We start from the raw sequence: 12,689 nt of genomic DNA, 5'->3' as shown, positions 1-12,689 counted from the left end.
GTGCCAGTGAGTATCCAAAAACACATGAGACCTTTCTGTTTGTAATTTTGGAAATATCTGCGTTGCTTCAAGGTACCTTGTTCCTTCTGCTAAGAAGCATGGCCATAGAACGAATGATCCGTTATGTTGTAGATAACGAGATAAATATCACCAAAAGGATATATAACGCGTTGTACATCATATTTCAATGAAGCAGGATATTGCTAAAGTAGGGCAAGGAATCAACAATATACTGGCAATTGAAATCCACATATGCTGCTCGTTTTGTATTATGCGCCTGACTATCATGTGTCCAAGCGTGGAAGCTCAGAACCTGCATTAGCCGGCTCTCATTTAAGAAGGAACTGTTCTGAGTCAAATTTAGTATAATGGGTGTGATTGCTAGGCCAGAGCATCTTTATTTGTCTGTGTCAGGTTTGTTCTTTATGTAGAGATTCTCGAGAGGTAGGGTAGATAGGAAAACCGCCATGTCAGAAGGAATTAGAGGCCCTTCCATGAGTATGACTCTCTGGACAGGAGTCCCATCCTGACCGAGCCGCTGATTCAGTATCCTTTAATATGGGGGCGCTGAGGTTTTTGTTTTGTCTTGCGCGAACCATCCTAGTGGGATCGGCACAAGAAAAGATACATGCTATTATCTGTCATAGGCATGGGAATAGTATCGCCATGCCCTACATCAACCATACCATATGGCACAATGATCTTGAAAGTGTAAATAAGCGGTATCAGCCTGCAGCATCCACTTACACCCCTTTTTAAGTGTGTGCCGTTTGGGTCTGACATTGGCATAGAAGCGAATTCTAACACGCGATTTTCACGTCGTGACCATTCCCAGCCTAAGTAGTCTTTCCCCACAGACATTGACACCTTTTCACCATCTGCCCAGTCAGATACCGTAACCCCATGCATGCCAGATGCGCAACCAAGTGCTCAGCAAGGTCCGAATACTCTCTGCCTTGATGTAAGCAGCCGCACCGTGAACCCCCAACGCGATGTTCCATTATCTTGCGGATGGCAGTTAAGTTTGGAGTGGAAGCGATGTTAGCGGTTATAGCAATAGGGGTACAGGTAGCAATAGCAGAGACAAGAAAGAATGTGTAGGAGTGGCAGCGGTAGAAGGTAAGGAAGATAGATGTAACTGTGAGAGGATTTGGTGGTGGCAGTACTGAGGGAGGTAGTATTTATAGTGATGGTTGATAGTGTTGGTAGAGCCAGACGTACATCGACCCGAGGGATGATAGTTCTCCTTTGGTCTTCTTGGTAGCATTCTCTGCATAGTGTTAGAAGCAGTTGTGTTAACGATATATATATGGGGGCCATGGTCATGTTGTAATCATGGCAGTCACCGGTGCACGAGAATTGAATGTCTGCCGGTACGGACTGATCACCTCAAACTGCTTTATTCAAACCCCGCCTCAGTCAACATGACAAGTGTCGCAGCGTGATAGCAGCCTGTTTCCTTACTATGTATTCCTGACAGCACAGGGGCACCCACACAGTACACTGATAGGAATGATAGAGCAATATTTGTCCAGCCTTTGAAACAACCAGAACATAGTATATCCGTAAGTTGCGCGTTGTCTCTCACAGGTCCTTCGAGATCGTTCCGTAGCAAGACAATGGCTTGCTGACTTATCTTCCATTGTCATGGTTCAGTGCTCTGTTCAGACAATAGGTCTTCAGCACGTCGATGATTTCGGAGCAGCACACGATAATTTGAATCTGCTTTTCTGGAGACTGTATTGCTGTTCCTTTCTGTCTGGACAAATTTCCACCGTCACGCTGCTTCATTTGTTCAGGGCCACATATACTCTGTTATATATAGTCATTTCAGACCAGAAAGTTTAGAATTCATGACCAGCTGCCTGGGATCTTTCGTTATATATCCGGTAAGTGCGTAGGAAAGAAATAGGTGAGACTGAGCGTCGTGTGGGAAGAAGATTATTCCACATATACATGGCTAATTCAGAGAGACATCGTCGTAGTCGGCCATTGTACAAGAGCCTGGGAAGTGCAGAAAGATCAGACACTCGCGGAGCCGTCTCACGGAACGGTATATACAATACAAGACTTCGCTGATCAAGAACGGGTCGCATCCATTGTCCCTGAGATTGAGGGACGAGTACCCACATGGACTGGTGAAAGCACTGTCAGATCTCGGATGGATCATAGCAGCAGTACTATACTTGTCAATGGGTTCGTGATAGGTGTGTATGTGTATTCACGTCTGCGACTTCGTAGGCATAGGAGCGATAGTATATAGTTTTATTCATATCGGATGACTGATAGTGCATGTGGAAGAGGGACTGCCCGGTCACATCCTTGAGACCTTCATGAGATAAAACCACTCATGCGTGGTTACTGCAATAGCGTTACTTGGATTGTGACCATGGGGCTTTCATCTTCATACTTTCTGCGAAAGTTGTTGCCATTGGCTATAGAGCTCGGCACTTTTGTCTCTCGGAGCTTTTCTTGTTAATGATGGAGCTCAACATAACTCGCCATGCTGTTGCTTTCTCGAGCGCCAGAAACGCAAGCAGAGATTATATAGATATACCCGGGAGGGGAGTACCCCCAGAGTTTTAAACTATGTATGAATGTTTGTTCAGAGGCAACTCTGAAGAGAATGATAGCTGAGCAAAACAGGTAAGGCCTCCCTTATAAGGTATTGTGCTCTAGATTCCCTGCTTCTGTAGGAGATTACCGATCCTGTGTGTGCGAGATACAGAAACAAAGATATCGGAATCTTCCAGCGGTGTATCTGGGAATCATGCAGGACGGGTTTCTCCGCTGTCCTTAAGACTTTGTAATGGCCTGTTAAGTTACTGGTTTTGTGCATCCCAGTTTTAGCATATTGATTTTGGAAAACAAAACCGATTAATGTAGCCAGTCTACAAAATGCCTGCACCCCTTCAAAATGGCCTTCTTCCAGCGAAGATATGGAGTCTAATTCTCCAAACCCTACCAGTACATCGTTCGATGCGATCTCGAATAAGAGTATAACAATATGGCAGCGCGGTTTGGCGATTAGGGTAAGGCTATCCACTACTTCCTCACAATTGTTGCATGGCTTGCGCTTCCGGAAGGCCTCTGTCAAATACAACTACCAGCTTACTATATCTGACGCCTTAAAGGCGATAATAAGATAGGAAGTGGTGACCTGAATAAGTGAACATAGTCAGAGTAGACTTATATCCCGTTAAACCTCTCAATAGAGCAGTGGAAAGCTCTTCAATTAGCACTAACCCTTCACAGACTTCCAATACTGTTCCATCACCTGCTTAGCAGTAAGAGGCTTAATATCCGGGAATATCTCATTCAAACTTCCCTCCCTAGCAATCCGCGCCTGACCCATAGCCATCCAAGTTTCAAAAATAGCCAAGAACCACTGAAGCCTGTCCTTAGGAAACTTGTTATACGACTTGACATGACCCGGTAGCTCCGTAATTTGTGATGCCTTCAGCTTGTCGATATCATCGTAGACGACGTCGAATTTAACCCCCTTTACCTCCTCCGTAAGCTTCAATAATTCATTGAAGGTCAGTTCGTCACCGACAATGCGGAGCTCCCGGGGCCACTTTTCGAGATCGAGCGCGGCAACCACGAATCGTGCGATATCAAAGGTGTACGTGAAAGTAACTGGCGTGTTGCCATTTCCGGGGATCGCAGCAGCATTGTTCTCCACATCAAGTACCAGCACACTGTGCGGGTGGTACGACTTCAATGTTGGAGGTGAGATGTATTCTAGGAATGTCCCATTATAGACGGGGGCCCATTCGAGGTTAGAGTTCTCCAGGGCTTTGAAAGAAGCAAAGTAGTGTTCAAGGGGTGGCAGAATAGAGACATCTCTACGATGGTTAGAAGGTGTGATATGAAAAGCAGGATGGAGACCTACTCTTCCGGATAAGGGATGGCAAAGGAGCTAGGAATGAATCTCTTAGTGACAGACGATGCATCAGCAGCTTTGATGAGATTCAGCTGCGATGTTGCGAGGGAAGTAGCGTTGATGCCGAAGGCGCTGATGACAGTGTGGATGTTGTGTTCTTCGAGGAATAACGTGAGCGAATTGATGTCCTCATAGTTGACTTGGAATGTTGGGGCAAGCAGCTGCTCATCTTCGGTGGGCTCCTGTGAAGCATAAGATGATTCGTACTACACATATGTGGTAACCTAAGCTGACTTACTCTTCGTGTGAGGGCGAACGCACGATGTCGGGTCTGTGAAGCCATCACCTCCAGAAGGGTACGCCCAACAGCACCTGTTCCGCCCGCAATGGCAACGTTGACCATTTTTATATAAGTCTTAATACTACAATGCCAGAGACAGAAGACTGTGAATTGTCGAAATAGTGGGGAGGGCTCACAGACTTTTATATACTCGTGTTTGGTGAAACAATGCCGGAGTTAACAACCGGAGATACGGCTGAGATGACAGCTGAACCAGCACTTGGCTGACTAGTCGCGAATATGTTGGCCCACATCATTCTCATGAGTTGCAGGACTAAATAATTCCCTCTAGCCTATCCCGATCAGAGGAATTAGAAAGTGAAGAAGTATGGTTTCTAATCAGAGAAAGGTATGAATCACGTGATTCGAGGCAAGGGATGACACTCACGTGATATTGGAATATCCTGCGCTTTACTTGTTTGGGCGCCGTGTCCTGTGTATCAGCCACTCTATATAACCTCCCCCTTAAGAGCTTTGTCCTTGGTTCACGGCCTAAGGTGATGTTTCTTTCATCAGACAATCGCAGTACCCTCACAATACTACTACTTGCCTCTTCTTAAAGATGGAAAATGGCAAACAGGCACAACCGTATCAACTCTTAGTCGATCTATTCTTGTCAGAAGAGAGTTTGGACGTCACAACCACCCGCGACTCCTCCATCATCAACGTCAAGGAAGTAGTGAGACGAAGTCCCAGGCTAAGAAGGTTTGCTGGATATGCAGATGAGTTTGTTCAACCTGTTTTCATCAACAAGGGCCAACAAGGCTTTATCTTTCGGTTTGAACACAACAAAAGAGATCTCTGCTTGAAGTTGGTAGGTTCATTATCCTTATCAAATATACTCAAACTGATGATGTATCTATACAGTTCTATGACTACCAAGCACCCTACACTGTCCAAGAAAGAATCTTAGCCTTTATCTGCCCATTTGCATGTGAATCACGTGCCTTTGCTCGTCTATGCGATTTGCACGAAAATGGTCATTGGGCAGTGCAGTGCCATGGATGGATGTATCTTACAGACTCCCAACTTCAGCAGCTTCAAAGAGTAAGTGGAAGGGAGAGACACGACCCGAACTGGAACAATGCCCGCTGGGCGATTGTTAAAGACTCCATTGCTGAGGACCCACTAAGCCGACAAGACGAAGGGTTCCAGCAAATCGTGTCAAATTTTGTAATCCCAAGACGTGGCCGTCTCATGCCCCAGGATGTAAAGAAAGCAAACTATAGAGGAAGTCTGATTGTAGATCTGGGATCTACTTTTACCTTTCCATTCTACCGGTCTTACGCTAGCCTGTACGAATTTAATGCTATCTGCAAAGGTTTAGACGAATATGGATTACCTGATTGGGACCAGTGAGACCTATCAGAAATGTGGGCTCCAGAGAATACATTCCTCTTCGGCTAAATCGTCCAAGCATCCAAAACACCTTTAAAATCACGCCCAAAATAACTATCTCTGGCTGGTGTGCACAGACTATCACGCTGGCTTGGTGAAATCACAATGAGTTGTACCAGCTACGAAGATGACATGACCACCATTGGAATTGCGCCCTTGCAACACGCGCATATCCCATATTCGGCTTATGGACCCTGGAAGCTGACGGTCAGCCTGGCACTATGGGGTATGTGTATGCTTGCTGCAGCACAAGGCACTTCCACCCTGTTGCAAATCAAGTACCCTTATGACCTGCATAGCTGCATACAAGCTCAGGGCGGATTCTTCCAGTTATGAACTGGAGCAATGATATCACAAATGCCTGAAGGCGCTCAGTTGGGCGATGCACCTCGGATTTTGGTTGTTGCCAACAATCATTCCTTTTCAGCAGAGCTCGTCTGCACTGCTGAGCGGCATCCATCTGGGATTGGGTTTATCGTAACGCTTAAGAATGTTACGCTTCCAAGACTTGTCGTCGGTGAAGCGAATAGATTCTGGAGCCGAGTCAAGCAACAGTGGTATCATATGATGTTGGTAGATAGGAAAGTTGTCTGGGAGAAAATGGAAAAGTCGGTCTTTTCATACTTGGACTTACCTCTATTAAGTTCAATCCATATTGTTTCAATTCGACAGAGGCTGTCGCATAAGATGTTTGTTATGCAAGTGCCCAGACGGATTAAGCAAGAATATGGATTTGGATGCTGGCAAGCAGCTCAAACCTCGCATAAAAAGACAATAAATACCGCAGTGCCGCAGATGTAGGAAAGGTCATCGCCGCAGCTGAGTACAAAACCGAAGAGAAGCTGTATACACGAATATAGAAATATAGTGTTGCAATCTGCATATCAATTCACTGCGAGTCATCGTTTGCCGTCTCTATTATCTACCATTTCCCTGCCTCCTACTTGCTTGTTTCATACGGTAGTATGCGTATTCTGCGACCGACTTACTCCAGGACATGCATGAGTCCTCCACCCAGCGGCTTTAGTATCTATCTTCATAAACCCAGCGCCTCCTTGTCCACGACCTGGGTCGGATCTTCAGTTTTGGGATCAAGTTCGACCTGGCGGGCAGTATTGACTCCACCTAGGAGCAGTTTTATTATTGGCAGAATACTATAAGTCAACAAACCTCTCCGGTTCGTGCTTTATAATTCACGTTCTTCTTTCTAGCTGTCGACTTTGCTGTATTTTCGGAAGAGATATACGTTGAGCTTGATGATATTCAACATATGCTCGGTCGCCGCCTTATCTAACGGATTAGTTAATCCCAGTTAAGGCTGATTAATCTAGTGATATCGTGTGTGAGAGATGCAAGGCTCGCTCGAAATTGGGCAGGGAGGATAACTCGAGTAATTACTGTCATCCATATGCTCCAAAGCCACCCGTGTTGGTGCCGCACCAGAATATAGCCAATCATAGGCATTCCAGTTTCAAGGAATCCGAACAGTACCAATTTAACTATCTCAAAGATAGGTTGGACATGAAATGCTCAGGAAATCATAATTGTAGGCAGTCTCGTAAAACCCTCACTAGGCTTCTTGTTCGAACATGACAACAGCAGAAGCGACAATAGACGACTTAAGTTCCCGGTCCACCTCAAACATATACTATAGATTATCTAGACAATGCTGATAGTCCTACTGCCCCCTATGCTCAGCCGAACCATGCCTCAAATTCCTGGGATCACTTATCTCCTTCCGTCCTTTTCATTCATTCTCGTTTGGCAGATTTTGCATTATCCTCTCTTTATTCATCTATGATTACTGGAGTTTGGCATCTCCCAAGACCCGGAAGATGAACTTGACCTGGGAACGGGTTCGGGCTCGGGTTCGGGCTCAGGCTCAAGCTCTCGAGGAGGACACTCATCCGCTGAATTAGATAATCTGCAGTCCTTACCCCGAACAGGAAGTCCCATGTTGACGCATAATCTCTTACCATTGTTTTGTTTCTTAGATGAGGCCGACGTCGAAAATCCCCAATCATCGTCCAATTCAGGAGGTTCAGGCTCTGCAGTAGGAGGTTCAGACCGTTCAGCAGAAGATTCACGCTCTGCAGCAGGAGGTTCATGATCCGGAACAGGAAGTTCGAAATCTTTACCAGGGATAGGAAACCCTATCTTGATCAAAGACCTCTCACGTTTCCTCCGGTCTTTTTGGGTGAGTGTGTTCCAGTTGTCGTAGAGATGGCAATCTGGTATCCCAGGAGCTAGGGAGTCAGGCTCAGGAATAGGTTCTGGCTCCGGTTCTGGAGCTGGAGTTGGTATTGCCTCTTCTGCAACGGATCTGAATAGTGGCTCAGGCTCGCATTCAGGCTCACAGTAAGGCTGCTCATACGGAGGCTCACACACCGGCTCATACGCAGGCTCATACACAGGCTCAGGCTCAGGCTCAGGCTCACAGTAAGGCTCCTCATACGGAGGCTCACACACCGGCTCATACGCAGGCTCAGGCTCAGGCTCAGGCTCACAGTAAGGCTCAGGCTCAGGCTCGCACGGAGGCTCACAGGAAGGCTCCGCATATGGAGACTCACACAAAGGCTCAGGCTCACACACCGGCTCACAGTAAGGCTCAAGTATAGGCTCAGGCCGAAGCATAGGGTCGTGTTCTTCCCTTGAATTGTCCAAGCTTTTCACATGATTTACTCCGCCTTGCTCCCTTTCGTAGAGTGCCAGGACTTCATCAACAACGAAAAGATCGAAGCGTCTACTATGTCCAACCTCATACTCCTTAATGGTTTGTCTGAGCTTTCCATCCGTAATGCTGAATGCGATACTCAATTGGTCACGAACAAAGTCCTCAAGCCACATGCGGCAAGAATACTCCGCAACCAGGCTGCCATATACACATCTTATGGCACGCAGAATGTCGTCTATTGACAATCTCTCGGCGAATCGGGCCGTAAAGCCTTGTGCCATGCTCAGTAGCCCCGGGATCTGGTACCGAGCGGCAGCCTGATACGCGTAGACTGCGCGCTGGAACTCTATGCTATCGCGGGCTTTGGTTATTGCGGGGATGTCGTCCGCTGACTGAGGGGGCTCAAATTGTGTTTCAGGTGTCTCATACTGCCCAGTGTACAGGTAATGAACGAAGGTATGGGCAACCTCTGGGTGGACGTTCAGCTCATGATGATAGTATTCACCGAAGATCTCCCGGCGCACAGAATTTAGTTCGCATAGCAAACTCTTATAGGGTCGGAGGTAATGTTGTGGAATCTTGTAGTACATGTCTTGAACCTTGAGAGTGATGATGGGGGAGGTGTAGGGACTATACGTATCCTGAAGTTAGAGATGGCTTCATCAGGCGACGTACACAGTGAGTTGGGATACATGTAAACAGGCATAGAGAAGGTGGAACGCGGGTATGGATGTGACTTACCATTCAGTCACTTGCTTGTAATCATTGAGCACTGGGATATTAAGGGAAGAATATTCCTCAGCGGGTGGCTCCGTAGGTTGCTCGGCCATCTCGTCTTCTGGACGTGTCACAAGAACTTCATCTTCCGGGGATGTGCTAGGCTCTTGTGCCCAAGTCACGCTACTTGACTTGTTTTTTTTCTTCGAGCAACCCTTCTTACCCATGACGATGATTGTGTCGGCAGCTTGCTGACAAGTAAAGGTGTTGATGTCTGAAAGTCCGGGAGGACGCCTTCATATCTAGGATCACAGGAGGTAATAAACAATGTCAAAACTGCGATGCTACTGCGGGGAATGAAGTCCAGTCCCGAGACGCAACTGACACGTCATACCTTATTGCTGCATACAAGGCTGCGATACTCGAGACATGTTGGAGTGCGTTGGCATGCAAAGTGATTACGGGGTTCCATACTGCTGGGACGGGGCAGCCTGTAAGAGCGGCGGCGCGGTATGCATATTCAGTTTGAGAGCCATGCATGGAGCTGTAAAGCACCAGCTGACACTATTGCCTACAGTAGCACCCTGCGAGCGGTACAATCGAATTGTTGGTGGAGTTGTACTTCCGTTTTAGGACAGGTGGGACAGAATCAGCCTTGCGCGCTTTTCAACTGCGAGACCATTGCATGGTGCCTCAAGAGACTGCGGCATAATAAGTTCGGAAGCCGAGAGCCTATCCATAAGAGCGACTAGGAGGTATTCAAGCGCTTAGGTGTCGGACATGGAACATCACCTCTTAGTTCAACCATGATAACCGCCGAGTGATTCAGCGCCAACCGGAAGGAGACCCGATCACGTCGTCTGATATCTGTTGGCTCTGCGGGAAATGCAAGCTCACTGGATGATAGCCAAAGTACTGATGTCCTTATGCGAGTTTGCCCCGGGAAGCTTGCCCGAGGCTGAACACATACCCCGCCGGACACCCCTGCTAGGCGCCTGCGCCAACTTGCATCTGCCTGCTGCGGCGGCAAAGGAATAATATGCTGACATCCAATCAATCAACCGATCATGTCTAACGCTGTCTAGAATATTGCCAACGCGCTCTTTTACGGTAGACAGCCTTGTTAGGGTTTCCGTTGGGCCCCTCCTGGCACAGCCACTTCCGTAGCCACACATAGGCGCTCGAGAGAAGCAATGACGATACTTTGCAGCTCGGTGTCCAATATATAATGGAGCAACAAGCTTGGCCGATGGCCGTAAGAATGATCGGCCTGAAAAGCCTCTTCTCTGCCGTCTACGGATTTTTTCAGCACTAGGCATTCTATTCACCGGCAGGATCATTACAAGGCTCTTCTTTCCTCCCAATCCCTCCAACTATATCACATCAGTCTTATCATGCCAGCAGCTCCAACTTCTGAAGAACGACAGATCTTTCTCGCCTGTAGGGCCATCTTCAGCGGTGGGTACGCGGGAATACGAAAAACGAAGACTATCCGCACACGCTTGGAAATGCATGAGAGCTCCTTGAGATTCCCAATTACAATCTAACTGTGGTTGTGCCCATTGTTAAGGCGCTTCTGGAGAAGCGTCTCTTTGGCTCGAGTGCCAAAGCTGAAGCGTACTTTCCTGGTCTGTTTGAGCCATGTCCTGTACGACAAACACAGAATGCGGCACTTGAACAGGAAGCGTCCCGGTCAAATGAAGAAGTGCTCGAGGTGATTTCACAATCGTACGAAGAACAGGGGAGTGAAGGGGAAGAGGGACGAGGGGAAGTTGTAGCGGTCCCAGCCCCGGCACCAACAAATTTTCGTTTCGCCCAAGTGGTGAAGGTAGAACAAGGAGATGATTCAGGTATGTGATGTGTCATAGAAGTTGAGTTCATACCGGCTCATGAAAGTCATTGATCCCACAGATGAGACATTAACGCCTGAGAGACCCACGGCTTCACTATTCCCCTTGTACTTGCCCTATCATGCCCAGCATCGGATCCTGACCAATGTGCAGCAAGTTTTAGAGGAGTGCATATTCGAATTTATGAGAAAGTGGCTCCCTGAAAATCTTGAAAGAAACGGATGGGACTGCGCTGCAGCTGTTGAATTGACCAAGTGGACAAGGCCTCCCTTCAAATGGACGTCCCAAATTCCAGAAAGTGCTTTCCACCCAACAGACCTCAAGCTTGAGTCGATCTTGTTAAAAGTAGTGCAAATACGTCACACCGCTGTACATCGACTTCCGACAACTGCACGCGGAGTTTGTGATTTTGTTGGAATTGCCAAGAAGCTGGCTGAGACTCTTGGAGACTCGTTGCGCACTTCACAGCTCGAGAATCTCCATCACGATCTGCAGGAGAAGATCCAAATCCTCGAGTTCAACAAGAATGTTCTGGAGGAAAATTTAGCTTGTCAACTCAGAAACATTGAAGCAGAGCGTGAACTGCTGAATTGCCGGGAGGAGAGGCTGAGAGCCAAGACTGTCGAAGATGATAGGGAAAATAAGCTCATGATGGGTCTTTTGCTAGAAGAGTCGCTGGAACAGATATTCAAGACTGAGGGGGCCCAGCCGGAGACTGAACAAGGCTGGTTGCGTCTGGATAAAAAATGTGCATCCTTTGGTCAGTTCGTCTGTGGCTGGGTTCGAGACAGACTGGCTAAAGATGCTTCAGTCTTTCGTCTCGCGATCATTGGGATCTCTTGTTTTATTTTAGTGTTCTTGTGGGTGTTTGTGCGGCGCTTCATGTATGTAACTGGGATGTTGTAGGATAGGTTGAGCGTTGAACGGGTTTAGCATTTAAGAGCGCTGCTGTATTTTATTGTCTCAGCCAGTGAGCCAGTGGAAATATCCTGGTGATATCCCAGCTAGCATAACTCCCCAAAGAAGAACAGTCCTGTTTTATTATACCTTCTTGGTCAAGGATACTGCAAGCAGGTGTCGAAAAATATTTTGAATTTATTATTGGACCCTCTCGTGTGGAGTACTAAGATGAATTCAAATCAGGCGAGGGGGTTAACGAAGACGCTGGCTAAACGAAGTATTTTGGGATAACATGAATGACTCGGTTCACGGGGTAGAACCCCTTCTACTCCGTATGGTGATCCACATGGTGATCGCCCGTCCCACCACAGTCAACTACTAATCTCCCGAGGTGTGGCTTAGACACAGCCAGTATTTTGTTCGAAGAACCGCGGCGCGACGCGACACCACGCTGGGGTGGTGTGGCCCTAAAGCAGTTCGTTCTATTTAGTGGAACAAATAGGAGGCAACTACTGCTATGAGACCCACTGGTATTGGATCATGGATTCTATTGGAGAAGCTGTGGTGTTAACATTCACATAGCTCCTTAGAGCGACTCAGAGGTAGCCTTCCTTATGCAGATAAAACCAGGTTGGAGTGTGCCTAGCCAGCCATTACTGAAAGACTATGACCTGTTGGCTGTAGTGCAAGCCCTGATTTACCAACAGGGCGACGTGGTGAGGGATATTGTAGCATAAGTCACTGTCTGGCGAGGCACACAAGGCTGGGGCTAACTGACCCCAACGCTAGCATCCTGTCGGCTAGCAATTGAGCCTAGTGAAACAGCCAAAGAGGCTAGTGCTGTGCCGCTCATCCATGGGTGTCCGAAGGCGCCGCTCTCAGACGGGCTGAGATAGCGTTATTCTAAGCGCCCTTCTCCTCGAG

At 47.5% G+C, this 12,689-nt stretch overlaps 4 protein-coding genes across 4 annotated transcripts; 2 read left to right on the top strand and 2 right to left on the bottom strand.

The window, feature by feature from the left end:
• Nucleotides 1-3,198: 3,198 nt before the first annotated feature.
• On the bottom strand, nucleotides 3,199-4,289 carry BDQ94DRAFT_177690 (nmrA-like family protein; the record flags this gene model as incomplete). The annotated part of the gene is made up of 3 exons (XM_026772974.1): nucleotides 3,199-3,848; nucleotides 3,896-4,128; nucleotides 4,185-4,289. 3 exons carry the CDS (start codon nucleotides 4,287-4,289, stop codon nucleotides 3,242-3,244), a joined length of 945 nt encoding a protein of 314 aa, XP_026627888.1. The 3' UTR covers nucleotides 3,199-3,241.
• Nucleotides 4,290-5,286: 997 nt separating this feature from the next.
• Nucleotides 5,287-5,602, top strand: BDQ94DRAFT_141026 (uncharacterized protein). The gene has a single exon (XM_026765738.1). It carries the CDS (start codon nucleotides 5,424-5,426, stop codon nucleotides 5,583-5,585), a length of 162 nt encoding a protein of 53 aa, XP_026627887.1. The 5' UTR covers nucleotides 5,287-5,423; the 3' UTR covers nucleotides 5,586-5,602.
• A 1,747-nt stretch (nucleotides 5,603-7,349) lies between these two features.
• On the bottom strand, nucleotides 7,350-9,555 carry BDQ94DRAFT_177687 (uncharacterized protein; the record flags this gene model as incomplete). Its single annotated transcript, XM_026772973.1, has 3 exons — nucleotides 7,350-8,928; nucleotides 9,040-9,309; nucleotides 9,410-9,555. The coding sequence occupies 3 exons, from the start codon at nucleotides 9,553-9,555 to the stop codon at nucleotides 7,416-7,418; spliced, it is 1,929 nt and encodes a 642-aa protein (XP_026627886.1). The 3' UTR covers nucleotides 7,350-7,415.
• An 854-nt stretch (nucleotides 9,556-10,409) lies between these two features.
• Nucleotides 10,410-11,771, top strand: BDQ94DRAFT_158756 (uncharacterized protein; the record flags this gene model as incomplete). The annotated part of the gene is made up of 3 exons (XM_026768996.1): nucleotides 10,410-10,473; nucleotides 10,533-10,865; nucleotides 10,927-11,771. The coding sequence occupies 3 exons, from the start codon at nucleotides 10,410-10,412 to the stop codon at nucleotides 11,769-11,771; spliced, it is 1,242 nt and encodes a 413-aa protein (XP_026627885.1).
• Between the last annotated feature and the right edge of the window lie 918 nt (nucleotides 11,772-12,689).

The sequence above is a fragment of the Aspergillus welwitschiae genome (assembly GCF_003344945.1).
Source record: "Aspergillus welwitschiae strain CBS 139.54b unplaced genomic scaffold BDQ94scaffold_11, whole genome shotgun sequence".
Taxonomy (NCBI): domain Eukaryota; kingdom Fungi; phylum Ascomycota; class Eurotiomycetes; order Eurotiales; family Aspergillaceae; genus Aspergillus; species Aspergillus welwitschiae.
The sequence above is the reverse complement of the archived record's forward strand: the minus strand, read 5'-3'. Positions and strand labels throughout refer to the sequence as shown.

Excerpts from the sequence above, each read along its gene's own strand:
- BDQ94DRAFT_141026 (XM_026765738.1), top strand. The coding sequence starts at position 5,424 with ATGCCCCAGGATGTAAAGAAAGCAAACTATAGAGGAAGTCTGATTGTA.